The 22,611-nt window shown below is 41.6% G+C and overlaps 1 protein-coding gene across 2 annotated transcripts in view; it reads left to right on the forward strand.

The window, feature by feature from the left end:
• Positions 1–22,611, forward strand: part of ssbp4 (single stranded DNA binding protein 4) — an 84,166-nt gene that overhangs the window by 57,617 nt on the left and 3,938 nt on the right. The window contains exons 5-17 of one of the 2 annotated variants that reach the window (XM_073862052.1): positions 10,230–10,319; position 14,303; positions 17,841–17,923; positions 19,031–19,090; positions 19,216–19,282; positions 19,389–19,456; positions 19,652–19,719; positions 19,801–19,846; positions 19,935–19,970; positions 20,058–20,112; positions 20,340–20,410; positions 20,486–20,564; positions 20,673–20,701. In XM_073862052.1, coding sequence (XP_073718153.1) covers positions 10,230–10,319; position 14,303; positions 17,841–17,923; positions 19,031–19,090; positions 19,216–19,282; positions 19,389–19,456; positions 19,652–19,719; positions 19,801–19,846; positions 19,935–19,970; positions 20,058–20,112; positions 20,340–20,410; positions 20,486–20,564; positions 20,673–20,701 — 753 coding nt within the window. The remainder of the gene's footprint in view (positions 1–10,229; positions 10,320–14,302; positions 14,304–17,840; positions 17,924–19,030; positions 19,091–19,215; positions 19,283–19,388; positions 19,457–19,651; positions 19,720–19,800; positions 19,847–19,934; positions 19,971–20,057; positions 20,113–20,339; positions 20,411–20,485; positions 20,565–20,672; positions 20,702–22,611) is intronic. The other variant, XM_073862054.1, reaches the window with a different exon arrangement.

Consider the following 22,611-nt stretch of genomic DNA (forward strand, 5'->3'; position numbering starts at 1 on the left):
TGGAACCTGAATGCATGCTTTATATATTTCTTTTATCAGTATGCGTGTTCGTGGGATCGAACCTATGACCTTTGTGTTGCTAACGCAACCACAAGAACAAAAAGGTAGATGGTAGATTGGAACCAAAAGTGCTATCCAGGTGAAAATAATTTGGAAATACAGGCTTGAGATGCACATTAGTTTAGGTTATTATGCGTCTTAGTGGTGTTTTGTGTATTATGTAATGTAGCTTAATTGCTTTGTTGTTTCTGAACTTGCTAATTAAAGGGCACTACATATTGCAGGTGCCAAATCTGTGAACGTACCTCTCTGTTAAGGTATCCTGTTAAATTAAGGACGAGCCATAAGATCACTTCATTAGAAAGAAAAATGCTTATTGTTTTGTTCTCTGAGACTACATCGTCTGCTTTGGGTAAAGATATTTCTCTCAGGCTATTTACTTATTGATAGGAATGCTAGCACAGGTTAGCCTGACATGCGCCAATATTTGCAGTAAGGCACCAACTGCCCCTTTTTCTTCAGCAGCTGTGATTGTGGGTCTTCTGGTACTGGTAATGTCTTAAGAGCAGGGCATGTTTATAAGTTCACTGGAAAGCACAGTTTGAACATATTTGAACTTAAGTTAGCATTCATGTTACCACACCTATTGGCAATGTAGTAACTTTCTGTGAAAGTGGAGTTGCCAGCGTGCAGTTGGACACTAGAAAGATTTGACCACTGGCTTGGGTGGGCTGACCACCATTCGCCACAGCTGGTTAAGAGTTGGCTGACTTGGTTTCAGTGGTTGCACTCACAATCTGCATAAAGGGATTGTGGATTTGGACATGTGAGGGAACCCAAAACCATATTTACCAGGCAGGACCTTGCAGAACTGCACTTGGGTTGATTGAGAAACATGGTTTATGGTTTTAGGTTGTCACTCACAACACTACAAATCTAATGCCAGTGATGCCAGTACCAGTAAAAAATCCCAGTTTTTGATAGCACTGCAAAAATTTGTAATGCTATTTTATTGCGTCAGTAGTTTAATTTACTTAAAGTTTATTCAAATGTACACTATAATGGGTGTATAAGGTGACAAGTCCTTCTCTTTTGCCATCTGCTCTAAGTGCCTCTTACATACAGTCGGATAGGCACATACAGTCCGCTAGGTTTCCTATAAAGTCCCTGCGATCAGCCTCTGAGAATGTTAACTATAATATGCTAAGCTCCTGAACCCGGTAGCGGGAACTCCAGAGACTATCCAAAAAAGAATGATTTTTGCTTGCTTAGAAGGCCATACTCCAAAAACCAGAGAGGGGAAAGCAAAAATACCATTTCAGCAGATGACATCAGCGGCCCGATGGGAACACCCTTCCTGTCAACCATCTTCGGAATGTATGGATTGTAATATGACCACCTTAAATGTTTCGCATCCACAATGGGATGGCAGCATGGCCACGTTGTCTCGGTTAGATTTTTTTATCCAAATATTAAATCTAGTCAAGTTAAATGAAGCAGAGTGACTGCTTTATGAATGTTTCCTATAAAGTGCAATGATAAATTTAACCCTCATCAGCAAAGCTGAACTAAATATACAAAAAGTTTGCTTTTCACATTGTGTCTTTAGGATATAAATTGACGGGTCTCTGAGAGGTAACATGATGTTAGGGTTTTTAATTGAAATTCAAATGTGTGGTATATGAACGTTTTTTGTGTGCTTCCTCACAGACCTTCTTTTTTCACTGTAATTAAAGTGCATAGGGTACAGAGGGCATTTGTGCATGGGTGTATGGCTGCTGTGAGTAAAACAGCAAGATAACCTGCCACGGCCAATGAGGTGGTGAGCCGGGTCAGGGCCTGTGCTTTACAGAACATGCGTTGTAGCCTAGTGTCAGTCCTGTTTAATTTAAATCTTAGCTAGTCCTCCTTGCACTGAGTTTGGGCATGTATCTGTATCATTGATTCACTCTTGGTGGGTATACATTTATGTTTGACCTTTAGATGGAGTAGATGGACTACTTTTCTTGTAGCTTAGTTTTGACCTTGGCACTAGCAATGCCACGATCATGGGTTAAATTCCTAGAGAATAGATATAATAATAGAAAAATGTGTACTGTAAGTTCCTTTGTATGAAAGCATCTGCCAAATGCATTAATGTAAATGTGGATGAATGGCAATCATTTGACCAATAAGGTCTAAGATTGCTTGGAGCTTAGCTAGATTAGTATATAATGGTTTTGTGAGGTTTGAAGAAGATACAGTACATTTTGTATGAAATGTTGTGTTTCCAGCTGCACTTGAAGTCCAGCCAGTACATCTGTTGGCTACCAAATGGGAGTTAGCGTCTTTGTTAGTGCTGTTGGAACATACTTAATTTGTATTGTAACTGATAATGCAGATAACAGGTTGGCAGGGGGGATTTCTCTTTGCACATCTGTCTCTTTTTTTACATTTCACAAATAAACTTCTGCTTTAGCATTTCCTGTACTGGGTTCCTGTTGCTCGGCTGTGATCCTGTTGCTCGGCTGTGATCCTGTTGCTCGACTGTGTTCCTATTGCTCGGCTGTGTTCCTGTTGCTCGGCTGTGATCCTGTTGCTCGGCTGTGTTCCTGTTGCTCGGCTGTGTTCCTGTTGCTCGGCTGTGTTCCTGTTGCTCGGCTGTGTTCCTGTAGCTCGGCTGTGTTCCTGTAGCTCGGCTGTGTTCCTGTGGCTCGGCTTTATTCCTGTATCTCAACTCTGTTCCTGTAGCTCAGCTGTGTTCCTGTAGCTTGTTTGTGTTCATGTGGCACGGCTGTGTGTTCCTGTGGCACGGCTGTGTGTTCCTGTGGCACGGCTGTGTGTTCCTGTGGCACGGCTGTGTGTTCCTGTGGCACGGCTGTGTGTTCCTGGTAGCTCGGCTGTGTGTTCCTGGTAGCTCGGCTCTGTTTTCCTGGTAGCTCGGCTCTGTTTTCCTGGTAGCTCGGCTCTGTTTTCCTGGTAGCTCGGCTTTGTTTTCCTGGTAGCTCGGCTCTGTTTTCCTGGTAGCTCGGCTCTGTTTTCCTGGTAGCTCGGCTCTGTTTTCCTGGTAGCTCGGCTCTGTTTTCCTGGTAGCTCGGCTCTGTTTTCCTGGTGCTCGGCTCTGTTTTCCTGGTCCTCGGCTCTGTTTTCCTGGTGCTCGGCTCTGTTTTCCTGGAACACAGCAGAACTCGGCTTTGTTTTCCTGGTGCGCGGCTCTGTTTTCCTGGTGCTCGGCTCTGTTTTCCTGGTGCTCGGCTCTGTTTTCCTGTTGCTCTGCTCTGTTTTCCGTAGCTTGATTTGTAGAATGCACTGTAAGTCAGTTTGGATACAAGCAGTTTCCAGATGTGTTCCTGTTAGTTCTGCTGTGTTCCTATTTGTTCCGTTGTGTTCCTGTAGCTCAGCTGTGTTTTTCTGTAGCTCGGCTGTGTTTTCCTGTAGCTCGGCTGTGTTTTCATGTAGCTCGGCTGTGTTTCCTGGAGCTCGGCTGTGTTTTCCTGTAGCTTGATTTGTAGAATGCACTGTAAGTCAGTTTGGATACAAGCAGTTTCCAGATGTGCTCCTGTTAGTTCCGCTGTGTTCCTGTTTGTTCTGTTGTGTTCCTGTAGCTTGGCTGTGTGTTTCTGTAGCTCGGCTGTGTGTTCCTGTAGCTCGGCTGTGTGTTCCTGTAGCTCGGCTGTGTGTTCCTGTAGCTCGGCTGTGTGTTCCTGTAGCTCGGCTGTGTGTTGCTGAAGCTCGGCTGTGTGTTCCTGTAGCTCGGCTGTGTTTTCCTGGTAGCTCGGCTGTGTTTTCCTGGTAGCTCGGCTGTGCGTTCCTGGTAGCTCGGCTCTGTTTTCCTGGTAGGTCGGCTCTGTTTTCCTGGTAGCTCGGCTCTGTTTTCCTGGTAGCTCGGCTCTGTTTTCCTGGTAGCTCGGCTCTGTTTTCCTGGTAGCTCGGCTCTGTTTTCCTGGTAGCTCGGCATTGTTTTCCTGGAACACAGCAGAACTCGGCTCTGTTTTCCTGGTGCACGGCTCTGTTTTCCTGGTGCTCGGCTCTGTTTTCCGTAGCTTGATTTGTAGAATGCACTGTAAGTCAGTTTGGATACAAGCAGTTTCCAGATGTGTTCCTGTTAGTTCCGCTGTGTTCCTATTTGTTCCGTTGTGTTCCTGTAGCTCAGCTGTGTTTTTCTGTAGCTCGGCTGTGTTTTCCTGTAGCTCGGCTGTGTTTTCATGTAGCTCGGCTGTGTTTCCTGGAGCTCGGCTGTGTTTTCCTGTAGCTTGATTTGTAGAATGCACTGTAAGTCAGTTTGGATACAAGCAGTTTCCAGATGTGCTCCTGTTAGTTCCGCTGTGTTCCTGTTTGTTCTGTTGTGTTCCTGTAGCTTGGCTGTGTTTTTCTGTAGCTCGGCTGTGTGTTCCTGTAGCTCAGCTGTGTGTTCCTGTAGCTCGGCTGTGTGTTCCTGTAGCTCGGCTGTGTGTTGCTGAAGCTCGGCTGTGTGTTCCTGTAGCTCGGCTGTGTTTTCCTGGTAGCTCGGCTGTGTTTTCCTGGTAGCTCGGCTGTGTTTTCCTGGTAGCTCGGCTCTTTTTTCCTGTAGCTCGGCTGTGTTTCCTGTAGCTCGGCTGTGTTTTCCTGTAGCTTGATTTGTAGAATGCACTGTAAGTCAGTTTGGATACAAGCAGTTTCCAGATGTGTTCCTGTTAGTTCCGTTGTGTTCCTGTAGCTCGGCTGTGTGTTCCTGTAGCTCGGCTGTGTGTTCCTGGAGCTTAATTTGTAGAATGCACTGTAAGTCACTGTAAAAATGCACAACAAGCATTTGCCAGATGTGTGAATGTAAACGTACCCGTTTCTACACACACTTGTCTACGGATATGGCTTCTGATGAAACCCTTGAGCAAGCATAATTGTAGGCCATTGAGAGAGGGAAAGCTTTGGGGTTCTGGGAATACAGTGTTTTTGTGTGTGCGTACATGCGTGTGTATTTATGGGGTGGGGGTTTACATGAGGGGTTTCCTCTGCAGATTTGTTTACCGGTAATTAATTCACCTGATTGATACAACAGCTGTTGGCACCATAGGAGGGAAGCGGGGAAAGAGAGAGCGACCCTTTTCATAGTGGCTTTCCCGTGTTACACAGTGTAGATTGCCATTCCAGCGCTCCATTGATTAAAAGGCACATCTGTCAGCCAGCACTGCTGATTATGGCTGCCTGTGCTCACTGGCTAATCTTTATGGAGTCAACTTCACTGACAGAGTTATTGGAAATGGGGGATGTTGGGAAATGAGGAGTGGAAGAGGAGTAAGAGTGGGAGATGAGAGGGTCAGCAAATGTGCTGAAAGGCAGTAAATGGACAGAACTTTACAAACACAGAGCTGAGAGATTTAAAAAGTTTGTGTTTGTTTAAGCTGTTGCCTTTATAGTTTTAACTAAAAAATAAGTTGTCACTTAAATCGGCCATATGAGTTTGATAGGGGTGGCACTGCATCGCACGGTTCGACAGTTCATGGCATGCGCAATTGTATGTAGCCTCGTGCCCTGTATTTGACCTCAGATAGCGTGTTTCCCTTTAGCGAATCGCGCGAAAGAAGAGGTGACTGGTGTGGAGAGTGAGTGCTGCAGGTCATGTTGCGTGTAGAAATGGCAAGTGGAAAGGAAGTCTGCCCGGAGTTGGAGGATGCGCCAGCATCGTTTAAGTTTGGTGTGTGGAATTTTTTTTATTTCATGTTACCTATGATGACAGCGGAAATAAAACAATAGATAGAACTGCAGTCTATGGGTTGACTGTGTTCGAACACCCACACGCGACCGCCTTCTCTCCGCCCATTTATCTAATCTGAGCTACCGAACTCAATTGTTCTACTTCTTTTCTGACTTCTGCCTTCTTCCAGAAACACACGGTGAATAGCGCTATTTTTAGCCTTTTGTTGATAAAACGAAAGCGGCTGATTTCCGCGTAGTTTTATTTTGCTAGCGTGTGAAAGTTGCGCGATCTTATTCATAAATTGCCCCTCAAAGTAATCAGGACAGAAGTGGTCAAAAGTGGACAAAAGAGACGGATTTAAATATTACAGGTTTAAATGTTATGTTTCTCTCTCGTCTACATATACTCTCTGAAGTATTTAAGCAGCCTCTCAGTGATAAATCTAAGAGCTACACTGAAGTTGGGAGTTTGATAAATGTTATCTTGTGTGTTAAAAAGGCACATAAGTTCATGTAGATGGCAATACACAGTCTATTTTTTTGCCAAATAAATGAAAAGCATGTTGAAATAATCAATGTCAGTTTGTGCATGATTACATGATATAACTTTTTAATACTGTATCCTAAAATATGTATAATTAATACATTAATAAGATAATAATACATTTCTGGAGTGTTCAAAAATTAAAAGAAAAAATAACAAGAACCGTACTGAACTGAGAACCGTGACCATAAAATCGTGATACGAACCGAGCCGAGGGTTTTGTGAACCGTGCCACCCCTAGAGTTTGATCTTTTTTCCAACATGCATTCTTCCAAATTAAAAAGTTGTTTTACATATTTTATCAGTATGTGTGTTCTCTGGGTATTGAACCTATGACCTTTTGCACAGCAAATAATACATTATTATTTCTTTACCAATTAAGCTACATGAACTGCATTATGGGAACTATGGCTTGTGTCTCTGTTTCAAAACAAATTTAGCATAATGCTGAAGTGTAATACTTCAGGATAGGATTTTTAAAAACAAAATGCAGAGTCTTGAGTCTTGTTGGTACAAGCAGGTGTACATTCAGTACAAAGATGACTCCATTCCTACAAGTTTATGATTTCCATGTTGGCATGTTGTGAGTGCATCACTTATTCAACTCGTGCTAAGATCTTAACGGCTGCTTGTTACCCACGTACGTGTGGATGTATTACTCGCCAGGTGATATAGGTTACCCTGTTCAAACAATAGCAGATAAGGCAGGATCCATTCCTCCTGGAACCCTGCACCAGATCGATGCCCAGATTAAGCCTTTCCCCCTCTGTCCACCACCCAGCTGAGCTCAGCGATTGATGCTAATAATTAAAACAGCAGTGGCTAATTACTTCACAGGCTTTGGATGATGTCTGTGTGTGTGGATGTTAAACATGCATTTGAAGACATCAGGTGAGTAGGGGTTAAACATACTGGAAACATCAGTTTGTGTTTAATTGAATCCTTGTTAACCCTTATCGTGCCAACTTGTTTAGCTTACTTTCATCCAAAGAAGTATAAAGAAGGTGGTATTTATCATTTTTAGAAATTGTACACCCAAAATGTCCATCCTCTCCTCTGTCCAAATCTCCATACTGTATTTTTTACCGTACTCACATTTCTTAAGGATTTTGTTGTACAGTTTGCCATATAAATATTATGTTACTGTAGCTCAATTGGTAGAGCATTTCCTTAGCAAAGTCATGGGTTCGATCCACACATACTGATAGAAATGTATACCTTAAAGTCACTTTGGATGAAGCATCTGCAATTTTTTCAGTCTGTTACTTGTACAAACCTGTTGTGTCACCAATTTTGCTTTAATATTATATTTTTGTTCCCTTTGGTGTTCGAGAGCCATTGTGAATATAAACTGTTTTGTAAATTTGTGCTCCACACTAGCACAGAAAGACGTGAATAATGGCAAAATTTTCATTTTAAAGAGAACTATTCCTTTAACAAGATCTGGGATGCATCCGCTTATGTGCTCGAGAGAGCAAGCGAGAGAGATAGCGCTAGCAAACAGCCAGGCCTATCAAAAGCCACGGGCTCCTTTAAACTCTATCTTAATTCTTCTCTCTCTCTCTTTCACTCCCTGGCCGGGCGAGTGATTGACGGCCTGAGGGTTTTAATGGGCACCAGAGAGCGGTAGAGCCAAGGACTGAGTTGTCATGGCAACAAGCCGATTGGGCCTTCTGCCTCTCTACCTGAGCGCAGTGAAGTCTCGCTCGGTGTGTGCTCGCGCGAGCCACGAATGACTCCCGTAGCTCATCCCTTCCCGCTGACTGGATGCGGTCATTCTGCCCAGTGATTTTCTCATAGTTCATAGTGTTAATGAAAGTATTTATCCTGCTGCCTTCCGGATTTCCACTCGTTCATATGCTGTGACAATAGACTGCGAGCCATTGTGCTGGTTAAACCTACACCGGCCGCTGTGTAAACAAAATCTCACCAGCCTGATCTGTCACTCAGCCCCTCCTTCCTCTTAACCAAACATACTCGCCAATCTCTCCACCGCATGCAAACACTGTGGCTGGCCCTACCTCACCTGTTATCTACCCCACGCCAGCCTCTGGCTCTATTTTATTCCCCGATTATGAGAAAGTGCGTCCTTGTGCATGGATGATATGGAAATTCATTGGGTTTCCTGTGATTGACAAGTTTGTGGAAGCGTGTTGATAAAATAAAACTCTTGTCATATAGACTACTAACCCTTTTGCCGTTTTCGTTTTTCATTGCATACGAGTAGTGTTGGGCAGATTGCCCCATTTTGAGATCGTCCTATCGTCAGCCTGTGAGATTGCCGATACACGATAGTATTGGGGGCGGGGAAGTAGTTTATTCATTTATTTATTTGTTCATTTTTGACTCATTTATGACAAGGCACTTGATTGGTGGACAAAAAAGAAGCGAGGAAGAACACTGTCATGACCGCAATCTTCTTAAAACTGATGCCAGACGATAGTGTTACGATACTATCGTCTATCGGCACAACCCTACATCCGAGTAGGCGCTTTTCTAAGCGGATTTAAAAGAGGAACTATATTTTATGGCGTAATAGCACTTTTGGGAGTACTTCGACTCTGCGCAGTAACACCCTCCCTCTCCCATTATGAGAGTGAGAAGGGAAGCGGACTTTTCAGGCGAGTCGAAGTACTCCCAAAAGTGCTATTACGCCATAAAATATAGTTCCTCTTTTAAATCCGCTTAGAAAAGCGCCACGCTCTATTCTTTACCACCAAACTTGCTCGTCTCAAATAGGAAAAACGTTGATGTGTTTGGTCACTTCTAACTTTATCTCTGATTGGTACCATTGAATGAATGGGGCTAAGCTAAATGCTATCGAAGTGTCGCAGCACGCTCCAGCGCTTACGTGCACGCACACAGATGATAGAGGAATGTATCAACAATTCTTAGTTAAGGTAATAACATATTTTAATATTGAAAATGAGTAGACTATTCCTTTAAGATCCAAACAGGGATTAATTTAGAAGCCACCAAACACTTCCATGTTTTTCCTATTTAAAGACTGTTTTATGAGTACTTACACGAGTAAGTATGACGGCACAAAGTAAAGCAAAAAAATGTTTAAGCAAATAAAAAATGAGAACTATATCCTCATGTCCTCTCAAGCCCAAGATAACGTGAACACAGTTTTGGGCGTTGTCTGAAGCCGTAGGATGCTTCTTGAGTAACGCATTGACATCTTTTTGACTTCTTCTTTAATTGAGTATTTTTTAATTAGCAAGGTCTCAAAACATGTGCAAATTGTAAACTTTCATTAAGGTAACAGTTCAGTAAACTGGCCTGAGCATCGTTCACGCTGGCCCGGGCATTGGGCTTTCCTTACAGTCGAGTATCCTTATAGTGCGTTGGGGTGGAATGATCCCCTGAAGGGATTTTAGTCAAATTCGTACCTGCAGGGGTCAGCTCCTAACGCTTTCCACCATGGGCAAGTACTTACCAATTACCTCTTTTATGCAACTAAACGTCGTCTTTACTGTACGTGTGTGCTTGTGTTTATCTTTAGTTCTGTTTGTTACAGCTCAGTGTGTGTGAGAGAGAGCTGTAGATGGGAAATTTGCATATGCGTGTGTATATACCAGTGCCCTTTGACCTCATGGGGTCAGTGCTGAGTGTCTGGGCTGTTAAGGTCAGTTGCACTGAGGCAGTTCACCCTCCTCCACTCAGACAAGAGGGATGGATAGAGGGGGATCTGATTACAGGATGGAGGAGGGGTGTCAGGTCATGTGTAATCCCCCGTCTCCCCCTCTTTACCGGCATGGGAAAGACACGGCTGAGGCGGGCTTTGTCTGGGGTGACTGGGTTCTGTAGCCTTTAACCTAAACCACTGCTCACTATGACAAGGTGTTTTTGTGGCACTCACTAGGTTGTTTGTTTGGGTCATTGATGTAGCAAGTACTTAAAGTTTCTCATATTTACAATTTGGTAACATTTTAATGATTTGAAACCATATATCTTTTAACAAATCAAAGAGAATTAAGAATGGCTTTAATTTCATTTTTTTAACAGATTTTGCATGTTTGTGTTTCAGAGTGCAGCAGCAGCCCCCAGTCCTGTGATGGGCAACATGCCGCCCAACGACGGCATGCCAGGTGGACCCATGCCTCCCGGCTTCTTTCAAGTAAGATCTGCTCTCTCTTCCCCCCAGCTTCCTGTTAAACCTCTTCTTTAACCCTGTGCATTAAGACTCCACCGTTTACTGCGCCTCACCCCTCCCCTTTTTTCTGTAACCCCCTTTAGTTTGTTCTAATCCCTGTCCAGATGTTTCTTTCCCACTATCTCTCCCTCTCCGTATTTCCATTAATTTCCATGCTATGTGTCTAAAATGAGTTGTTGGTACAGTAGCAACTCTCACTGACGCAAACAGAGGGCCTCGGCTCCTGATCTGAGATCAGTCAAATGCCTCAACAGTTTAATCCCTAAGGCCAAAACTGGGTAACAACATGCTAGCTTGGTTGTTGCTCTTTGGCAACACATATCTAACAACATATCTGTGTGTTTTAAATTCAGGGCTGGGATTTGGGGGAATGCTTGGGGGCACAGTTACCAAAGTCAAGGTGCCTGCGGGAGTTCCTCTGCCATAGTCGTCTGTATTGAGCTATTTATACCTAGACAAAAGCTAGTCACCTTCCTGAACAAATACACTCCACACATACTCTTGGCTAAAACAAGAGTAAAGCATTGCTTTCAGCGTAACCCCGGGTCTAGCTTGTTTAGGCCACTTGCTGCAGAGCTAGCTAACAAAACAGTGAATGATAAAAATATGAAATGGATAGATCAAGATAAAAAATACTGTTTTTATTGGAAACTGATCAGTATGTTTTACAATTAACTTTTTTATTCATTTTTATTATACATGTTATACATGTAGCTGTTTGTATTTTTTTTATTTGATGTAATATAATATTTTGCCATGATCAAATTATATTGGACATCTAGTCGAGGTAGAGTTGCAGATATAGAGCATCTTATAGTCCTTAAAACATCAGAAAGAGCATTGGATAGAGGAATGATCTAGTAGATCAGATAGTAGATTAATAAGATCAGATGGATCATCTGATGTAGATGATTTGTTGTTCAGGAGAGGGAAGACCTGATAGAGTAGATGATTGAGTAGATCACTAGAAAGATTGTTATAGCAACTGGTAGATCATCAGACAGATCAGATAAAGCAGCAGATTCAGTTAATCGTCATGTAGTTAATCCGGGAGAACATCAGATACAGCAGCCAATAGAGAAGATGATCTAGTAGATCACTAGAGAAAAGATCAGAAAAAGCTGTAGATCGAGTCAATCAAGTAGTAGTTCATCAGAGAAGAGATTGGAGAGTGCAGCAGATTCAGTAGATCTTCTAGTAGTTCTTTAGAGAGAAGATCAGATACAGCAGCCAGTAGATTACATGATCTAGAAGATCACTAGATAAAATATCAGATAAAACTGTAGATCAAGTCAATCAAGTAGTAGTTCGTCAGAGAGAGCAGCAGATTTAGTAGATCACTTCGTAACTCATCAGAGAGAATCTCAGATACAGCAGCCAATAGAGGGGATGATCTAGTAGATCACTAAAATCAGATGAAGCCATAGATCGAGTCAATCAAGTAGTAATTCATCAAAGAGGAGATCAGATCAAACAGCAGATTAAGTGAATCATCCTGTAGTTCATCGGAAAGAACATCAGATACAGCACGCAATAGAGTAGATGATCTACTAGATCACTAGAGAAAAGATCAGATAAAGCTGTAGATCGAGTCAATCAAGTAGTAGTTCATCAGAGAGGAGATCAGATAGAGCAGCAGAATCAGTAGATCATCCTGTAGTTCATCAGATAGAGCACCCAATAGAGTACATGATCTAAAAGATCACAAGACGAAAGATCAGATAAAGCTATAGATTGAGTCAATCAAGTAGTAGTTCATCAAAGAGGAGATCAGAGAGAGCAGCAGATTCAGTAGATCATCTAGTAGTTCATCAGTGAGAACATCAGAAACAGCAGCCAATAGAGTAGATGATCTAGCAGATCACTAGAGAGAAGATCAGATAAAGTCGTAGATCAAGTCAATCAATAAGTAGTTCATCAGAGAGCAGATCAGATAGAGCAGCAGATTACGCAGATCGTCCTGTAGTTCATCAGGGAGAACATCAGATAGAGCAGCCAATAGAAGACATGATCTAGTAGATCACTAAAGAGAAGATCAGATAAACCTGTAGATAGAGTAAATCAAGTAGTAGTTCATCAGAGGGGAGATCAAAAAGAGCAGCAGATTCTGTAGATCATCCTGTATTTCATCAGCTAGAGCAGGCAATAGAAGACATGATCTAGTAGATCACTAGAGAGAAGATCAGATAAAGCTGTAGAGCGAGTCAATCAAGTAGTAGTTCATCAGAGAGGATATCGGAGAGTGCAGCAGATTCAGTAGACCATCTAGTAGTTAATCAGAGAGAAGATCAGATATAGCAGCCAATAGAGTAGATGATCTAGTAGATCACTAGAGAGAAGATCAGATAAAGCTATAGATCGAGTCAATCAAGTAGTAGTTCATCAGAGAGAGCAGCAGATTCAGTAGATCATACTGTAGTTCATAGGAGAGAAGATCAGATACAGCAGCCAATAGAGTAGATGATCTAGTAGATCACTAGAGAGAAGATCAGATAAAGCTATAGATCGAGTCAATCAAGTAGTAGTTCATCAGAGAGGAGATCAGATAGAGCAGCAGATTCAGTAGATCATACTGTAGTTCATCAGCTAGAGCGGCCAATAGATTGCATGATCTAGTACAGGTATGGGCAACTTCGGTCCTGGAGGGCCGGTGTCCTGCAGAGTTTAGCTCCAACTTGCCTCAGCACACCTACTAAAGTTTTTTAGTATGCCTAGCAAAATTGGCTGCTTCAGGTGTGTTTAATTATGGTTGGAGCTAAAATCTGCAGGGCACCAACCCTCCAGGACCGAAGTTGCCCATCCCTGATCTAGTAGATCAGATAAAACTGTAGATCAGGTTAATCAAGCAGTAGTTCATCAGAGAGGAGATCAGAGAGAGCAGCAGATTCAGTAGTTTATCTATTTATATCAGATAAATCAGTAGATTGAATAGATAATCCAGTGAAAGATTGAGTTGATCATCTTGTCAGATATAGCACCATGTGGTGTATATCATAGTAGATCATTAGACAGATCAACAAGTAAAGTTTGTTCTTATCTTCCCTCTGATGATATAGTAGATCAAGCAGCATATACAGTAGATGATCTAGTAGATCATGAAATAGAAGAGAGTCATAGAAATAGTAATAGAATCAAATTATATCATTAGTATCCCATAGAGCTGAAGACACTAAAATGAGCATCAGGTAGAGCGACACATCTCAGCATATAGACCAGGGAGTCGAGGTGGAGAGTGTTAATGTTGTATGAGCCATGTTCAGGGAGCAGGGAGCGATCTGACTGTTGCGTGAGTGACATTGCATTCTATAAATAGAGCTTGTGTGCATAAGAGCGAGAGAGAGAAGTAAGAAAGGGAGGAAGAGGGAGGACTTTGTGCTCCACTGCAGTAATTCCCTCCTGGTAGCAGCCCATGGCACGGCAGAAGAGAGGTACGGAGAGAGCGAGGGCACAAAATGAAAGAATAGGAAAGAGTAAGATGGAATAAGGCAACAGTTGCAAAAAGACGGGCTTCACCACGCCCACATCCCCTCTATGTATAATTCGCGGATTATTCAGTTGTCGTGGTCTGGTGACACCAATTATATCTTGGCATATATCCTAGTGGCTAGTATATCACTTTTTCACACCTCTCATCAGCTAACTACCTCTCCCTCCCATTCTCGCCAGCCACGGCTGCAGGACGCAGTTGTGCTAATAATTGGAGCTGCTTCCATTTTATCTGTTTTTGATTAGTAGTTGAGAGCGTGGATGGAACCGATTGTGATCCGGTTGCCATTTCGAAAGCGCGTGTTTGCGTGCCGAAAAATGTTTTGCTCTTCTCTTCTGATTTGTTCTTATTTCTCGTCTTAATTTTTCGTCGTTGGTGAAATTATTGTGATAATTGGTGATCATTACAACATTGCAATACTGAATATATTTTGATGTCTGTAGTGGGTATTCTTTTATAGGGTTTATTTTTATCGGTATTGATTTGCATTCTGTATTGTTTGTTTTCGCTATTGTTTTATATTAGTTACCATTTTAATGTGACATTTTTGGTGGATGATCATCGCACACATTTCTATTGAACCGAAATCTAAGATTAAAATTGTGACTGCACACAACCTTAAGGTTCATTACCTATGAAATAGAAATTCGTAAAACATCGCAAAAAAGCGGGTAAAACAGCGCAATCCCTTTTTAACAGTTTTTTTGCGGTTTGTCGCAGATTTATACAATAAATAATTGTAGAAAGTTAATAATATTCTGAATATTCACCATTGCAGAAGTGTTTTGGTAGTGGAGCTATGCAACCCAAACAAGCACGCACGAGCATCTGATTGTGTCTCTAGCGCACAGATGCAACGGCGATAATTAACACATGCGACCTCTGTATGTGCTGTGCGATCGGTGCGGTCCTGTGAGGGAGAGACGGAGGGGGAAAAAGGGTAAACCCTCCTGAACATCCTCTCTCTCCAGACTTTCCTAATCTGTACCTCGCAGGCCCAGACTCCCAGCAGCCTCCCGTAGAGCACGCGAGAGAGAGAGAGAGTTTAGGGAGAGACGCACAAAGCTTGTGTGTTGGCGCCCGGCCCGGATCTGCAAATTTTTTTATTATTTTTTTAAAGCAGGGGTCGGCCCGTTCAATAATCTTCACCCCGAAACTCCACTGCACCAGCTACTCTTGGGAGGACAGCGAAGGGAGGGAGGGAGCAAAGAAGAGTTTCTAGTTTAGCTGGAAACATTTGAAATGGATGGGGTTTGAAAAAGGTGGGAGAATTTCGTCAGTTTTCTCCCACAAAACATCTAAAACTCGGAGACAGCTGAAGGTTTGTTTGACAGAGTCTCTGGAGAGGCACGGTTTCATCAGGGTTAAGGATTTGAGGATCTTGTTTGGACTTGCCGCCACAATGCGCGGGAGTCTTGGGACGTTGATGCAAGTGTCCAGTACTGTTGAGCATTGTGGTCCGTTGATGTACACATTGACATTTATTATATGCTTGCTGTTGAGGATACTAGATAGTGGTTTCTAGATAGTGTGACATACTATGGAGGACATATTACAGGTGCATGCAAAATTGTGCAAAAATAAAGCGTTTTGATTGTTTGATCAAAATTTGCTACAAACATAAGTCCCACCCCAAATTTATGCTCTTGGTGTTACTGTCAGTCTAGTTGAGATGGCCAAACAGATTTGTTGAATATTTAGACAATAATCTAGGTAAATTATTAGCTTATAGTTTCCCTATATCTAAATTTATAATATATTTTCAATACCATTTTTGCTTAAAACGTCACCTTTAGCAACACATAGCTCAAGTCCCTAATTCATAGAATTGGAAACAATTTTATGTAATGTACACAGAGACAATGAAATACGCATTTTGTTTCTTCTCCATGCTTTGTTTTGATTAGTGCTTTGTGTCCCGACTGTAACTCGGCAGTAGCTACACACTGCCCCCTTTTGGTCGGGAAGCAGCATTGCTTCCTCGCAATGCTCGGGATCTCTGGTTGCCGCTGTCCTTTATGCCACTGTCCCGCTAGGAATACTCCGCGCTGTTCCTTTTCCTAGGTAGGAGGGGTCTCTCCTGATGGGCTTGGAGTTTGGTGCCAAGCCGTTATCTCCTTAGCTGGGTAGAAAATGATTTTATTAATTGCTTCATTTAACACACACAGCCCCCTCCGCATCTAAGACATACACATACATAATCCAGCAGCCCAAGTTGTTCACTCTACAGGGAGGTGAAGCACAGGAACAGGCTTCTCTGTAAAGGCCATATGCCTCTCCCACAAACCCATAATGGACCCCATCTAGGGACACGGGGAGGCCTCATGGTGGAGCTCCGTTAAGGGGTGAGATTGAGAGCCTGCAGCAGCTGCCCAGCCCAGTAGGAGATGCCCTTTGTAAAGGGAAAACGGGTTGATTAATAATTCTACCTAGGCGTGAACAGGCAACCGAAGTCATCATCTGGTCTTGCTTTGTAGTTTTAAGTAAAAGCAAGTGATCTGCATGGCATACTTAAACGTAGGACCCTGCTGTTCACCAGCATATGTTGTGTTATAGCAGAACAGTGGCCTACTTCAACCAAGCTGCATAAATGGCGTTAACTTGAGCATTTATCTTTGTGCATTAAGCCTCAGAATCATTTAATCTGTTTCTGTAATGTTTGTTGAAGGTTGAGCATTTTTGCACCACAAATGGCAACCAATAAAATTGCATTTTGAACAGATTGAAATAAACAATGCTAGTAGCACTGCCCCGAACTCACAACTTTTGTTGAAACACTATCACCAATTTGCATCCAATTGGGCAACCCTTTAAGAAAATGACCATGGTTTAATTATAGTAAAAGTGTAGTAAGCTTGTTTTTTGTGTATTGTTTACCATTCGTAAAACTCTGGTTTTACTACAAAAAACACAGGGTTCCCAAGGGTCCTTGAAATCCTTGAAAGTTTGTGAATCTGGGGGGAAAATCAAGTTTTTGAAAATATACATACATAGATACAGGTCATTGAAAATGCTTGAATCTATTTTATGCAAGAAGTTTTCTGAAAAAAAAATCTGTATTATTTCCTGTGTAGTGTAGGATAATATCATAAAAATTCTAGACTTTTTAAGCACACGTGCTAAACTGTTCGCTTTAAATGCTTTTATCTTCTGTATGAGAATGTTGATTCATACCAAAATGCTTTTTTGCATAGTTGTGTTTGACACATGAAAACGTCGTGGGTTAAGTATGTAACTGTTGTTCCCTGAGAAGGGAACGTGACGCTGCGTCTCTCTTGCCGTACTTCCTGCGTCCCTGTAACGCTGTCTTTGGCAATCTTTCAGATAGCGATATACTTCCTGGCTCCTGCGTCACCCTGTCTTTGTTGTTAAGCCTCACCATTGGTTGAATTTGATATACACATTCAGACGCACTTACCCCTTGAGGCGTCCCCAAAGTGTCAGCGCAGTGACGCAGCGCGAGTTCCCTCGAAAGGGAACGGTAACGATCTATCTTAAAAGGTAACACGATGTATCCTTGCTCTCACTTGAAATGTGTCCCCACATTTAGTCCTTGAATTTGAAGGTATTGGACCTGGAAAGTCCTTGAAAGGGCCTTTGAATTTGAAGTTTACTAAGGTGTGGGAACCCTGTGTACCTAAACAAGGTGCTAATCATAGTTTACCTATGGTAGCCAAGCTTGTATATGTACTTTACCTTTCATTTCGTTGCTATTGCTTCTCGGCATGCACAAAAATATGCACACAATTTGCTGTACCAATTGACCCGCCCCCTTTGGCTATCCAACATCAGCTGCACCAGAAAGGATTATTGTGAAATAATAATTTAAACGACAATAAACTGTTGTGTTAATTTCAGTGTTAAGAGAAGACAGGGCACATTACATCCGTGTTATGATTGGTCAAGTCGCCTGTCAATCAAACTCCCGCAAAGGGTCAATTAAACGGCTCACGTACAGCTTTTTTAATTTTAATGATTTTTTTCATCTGTTTTTCAAGGCCCACCTGGATCACAACCATCTCCACATGCACAGCCCCCGCCACACAACCCTAACAACCCCATGATGGGTCCACACGGCCAGGTAAGACACTTGCCCCGTAACCTTTTCACATGTAACCTGTGGTATAGACAGTATGGGACAGTTTGCCGGACAGGGTTTAGATTAATACAGGAGTAGACCTTAGTTATTTAAGTAGTTTTTAAAAAACAAACATTACTGATATGCATCTTGAGACTAAACAATGGAACTGATATATGTTAAGATATGTCAGTACAAGCTGTTTTTAAATGAAGGTAGCTCAAACATGCATATTAGGATAAGCCCTGTCCCTATGTGCATTAACTTCTGTCCTTCTCCACATTCGTTGTCTTTCTTCCCAAGATGCCCTGCCTGTCTAGCTGCAAAAACATCCCATCTCTTCCCTAGCTAGATCACCCGGTTCTCTAGAAAAGCGCACACACACTTCACGCGACCGCGTATCTAGATAAATAATGCAGACTGCGGTGCGGCCCGGCCCGTAAGGAGCGGAGGTTCATCTAGCCTGGACTCGACAGACCAGGTTCCTCCCTATGGCCTGCACTCAGTCCCTCATAGTCCATCAATATCCTATAAATAATTTAACGCGCACGCGGATAAACACACACAAACACGCTCTCACACTCGCATGTGCATATCGCGCATAAACACAGGCAGACAACACAAACACAAATATAGAAACAAAGGCGGATTGAGCTGGACAGATTATGTAACCTTTTTTTTACCAGATCCTAACACATCTAAATAGCGTTGCATTAGTTGTGCACCAGATCATGGGTTCAATTTCCAAATGCATAAATGTAAACATCTGTAGTGGTCTTACCTTTTGTGTGCACGAATGGGTGAACTTTTGAAGTTTTTTGCCCCTTAATTTTGATATTGCAAATTTCCTCATTTAATAAACATTTTAATAGAAAGACTGGCACTTTGGAAGTGTAAGCTTCAATGGAGGAGGGCTTTAGTGAAGCGCAATTGCGCCCTCTGCTGGTTGCTCACGTGCTGTGCTTCTCAAACACTATGACAAATCCTTCTCTTAGTTCACATTAAGCTTATTAACCTTTTCTTAACTTTACTACGTGCAGTATCAAATTGAGATAAACCGTATGCTCGGTAAAGGTTTTGATTGACAGCTTTACTGCTTTCTATCCATAGCCTTTCATGTCTCCACGGTACCCAGGTGGACCCCGCCCATCACTCCGCATGCCAAATCAGGTACAAACCACGCCCCCTCACCTTAATAGTTTTTCATAATCTTGAAGTTTTATGTATTGCTATTCGTGACTTTTATGATGCGTCTTCATTTACCATTTTCTCATCCCCTCTCTCTATTCGCACAGCCTCCAGTTGGAGTCCCAGGGTCACAGCCACTCCTGCCAAACAGTTTGGACCCCACCAGACCGCAAGGTACCCACATAATAGACATTCAAAATCAATGCTATTTGGAAATCTCTAGTATAGAGACGTTGCTCAGGCATTTTTAAACTGACCCTTGGTTCTTCTCCTTCATCAGGACATCCGAACATGGGTGGCCCAATGAGGATGAATCCACCTAGGGGAATGGGCGGCATGGGCCCACAGGTTGGTTATTATTACTATTTCTAATAATGCATTCAGTGGGAACCCTGCATATATATATATATATATATATATATATATATATATATATATATATATATATATATATATATATATATATATATATATATATATATACATATATAATATTTATAATATAATTTAAAAAAATATATGAATGATAATTTCTGTTTGTAGAACTATGGTGGTGGAATGAGACCTCCTCCAAACTCTCTTGGTGGTCCCGGTATGCCTGGCATGAACATGTGAGTCTATGCCACAGTATATACGCTAAAGCAGTCTAGGCCACACGCACACACTAATGCTAACATTGTTTTTTATTTTAGGGGTCCGGGAGGTCGAGGGCCTTGGCCTAACCCTAACGCAAACTCGGTAGGTACCCCTCCAAATAAGTTCAAAATTGTATCGGACGTAGTGATTTTATGTTAAGTGATGACATCAATGCGTCTTTTTCTTACAGATAGCATACTCGTCTTCATCACCAGGAAATTACGTGGTAAGATTTTGTTGTCGCTTTTTGTCCGCTTTCCTTTGTTCTGAAATGAGCTTTCTTGAGAATTCATTTTCCGTTCTCATCACGCAGGGACCGCCAGGAGGTGGTGGACCTCCGGGAACTCCCATCATGCCAAGCCCAGGAGGTCAGTTTGCTTTCGTCTAATCCTGAGGATTTAGTGGTAGTTGTATCCTGAATTTCATTATTGAATTCTTAAAGTTCATGAAATGATCTCCGTGACTGGAGATTAGCTTAAAATACAAAGCTCTTGTTTTGTAAGACATGTCAGCTTGTCGGTACAGTTTGCTCTTCAATGTTTCTCGGAAACTTCATTCCAGACAAAAAAATAAAAAAATGCAATTTGTTTCTCAGACTCAACGAATTCCAGTGAAAACATCTACACAATGATGAACCCTATTGGCCCTGGTGGCAACAGACCGAATGTGAGTAAAAAAAAAATTGCTATAAGAGAAGTAGTCCTTGTGTGGATGAGTCTAATCATGGTCATGTATTTGTAGTTCCCAATGGGTCCCGGGCCTGATGGTCCAATGGGTGGAATGGGATCGATGGAGCCACACCATATGAACGGGTCTTTAGGTGAGACTTTTTGATAAGAACAGCTAGGATATTGCATTTCTCAGGGTTTATATGTATTTAAAGGGTGTCTGTGTAAACACTAATTATAGTTGCTTGTTGTAATTACAGGCTCGGGTGATATGGATGGGTTGCCAAAGGTGAGAACTAAATTAATTAGATTGAGTTTTAATTTCCAACTTGAACTAACGGATAAACATGGCTAGTTTACGCAGTGGCGATGTCGTATGAATTTGTATGATTTTAAAGTTAAAAGCAAAATGAAACCCAATATAACTGGGGAGAAAGCTGATTCGTACTAAAGCGTACAAATGAGATTCTGTTTTTGTAAAATAGTTATGAATTGCGAAGAGATTATGTTGTGAATAATTCTTTTTTTTTCTTATATTGCACTTTTAAGCCTGGAGTATAGTTGTTTTTTATGTGTACGCACACATGCGATAGTTATTGCGCATCTCGTCAGTGAAGCCGGTTTCTTGATTAGTAGTTAAAGGACAAGTTAGGTATTTTACACTTAAAGCCCTGTTTTCAGATTGTTTATGATGAAATAGAATGGTTTTGACTGAAATTTCGACATTTGCGGCTGCCCCGAGAATATTTGGGTGTTTGTGTTTCAGCTCCTATCTTTACAATGGGTTTAATGGTGCACTGGAACAATCCTTTCTAAAATGCATTAAACTTTCGTTTACAAAGACGTGAAACTTATCGAGTGGTCAGGGGTGTTCAATGATATGCTCACACAAAAATCGCGTTAAAAGATGCTTTCCTACAGCTGTTTTAGCATTCGTTGTTAACTTGTGGACCTATTTTTCCAAACGCCTTACACCCGTACATTTTTCCGTTGAGAGCTTAAATAATAGACACTCCAGCCCAGGTGGTGGCGCTAATCCGCCTTTGCCAATTGCAAGAATACAAACAACGTTCCGGTGCGGAGTAATATCGTACCTCACTCTCACACCTCACAATCTGAAAACAGGGCTTTAAGTGTAAAATACCGAACTTGTCCTTTAATCGCCATCACCTGCTTTCAGATGGAGCTGCATTTACTTCACAAAGCCGTAGTTCACTGACAAGCTGAGCGTAGATTTTTGCAGGGCTTATTATAAGTGTATGTATGTATATATATATATATATATATATATATATATATATATATATATATATATATATATATATATATATATATATATATATATATATATATATATATATATATATATATATATATATATATATATATATATATATATATATATATATATATACAGTCTTGTTCAAAATAATAGCAGTACAATGTGACTAACCAGAATAATCAAGGTTTTTAGTATATTTTTTATTGCTACGTGGCAAACAAGTTACCAGTAGGTTCAGTAGATTCTCAGAAAACAAATGAGACCCAGCATTCATGATATGCACGCTCTTAAGGCTGTGCAATTGGGCAATTAGTTGAATTAGTTGAAAGGGGTGTGTTCAAAAAAATAGCAGTGTGGCATTCAATCACTGAGGTCATCAATTTTGTGAAGAAACAGGTGTGATTCAGGTGGCCCCTATTTAAGGATGAAGCCAACACTTGTTGAACATGCATTTGAAAGCTGAGAAAATGGGTCGTTCAAGACATTGTTCAGAAGAACAGCGTACTTTGATTAAAAAGTTGATTGGAGAGGGGAAAACCTATAAAGAGGTGCAAAAAATGATAGGCTGTTCAGCTAAAATGATCTCCAATGCCTTAAAATGGAGAGCAAAACCAGAGAGATGTGGAAGAAAACGGAAGACAACCATCAAAATGGATAGAAGAATAACCAGAATGGCAAAGGCTCAGCCAATGATCACCTCCAGGATGATCAAAGACAGTCTGGAGTTACCTGTAAGTACTGTGACAGTTAGAAGACGTCTGTGTGAAGCTAATCTATTTTCAAGAATCCCCCGCAAAGTCCCTCTGTTTAAAAAAAAGGCATGTGCAGAAGAGGTTACAATTTGCCAAAGAACACATCAACTGACCTAAAGAAAAATGGAGGAACATTTTGTGGACTGATGAGAGTAAAATTGTTCT

The sequence above is a fragment of the Misgurnus anguillicaudatus genome, chromosome 23, assembly GCF_027580225.2.
Source record: "Misgurnus anguillicaudatus chromosome 23, ASM2758022v2, whole genome shotgun sequence".
Classification (NCBI taxonomy): domain Eukaryota; kingdom Metazoa; phylum Chordata; class Actinopteri; order Cypriniformes; family Cobitidae; genus Misgurnus; species Misgurnus anguillicaudatus.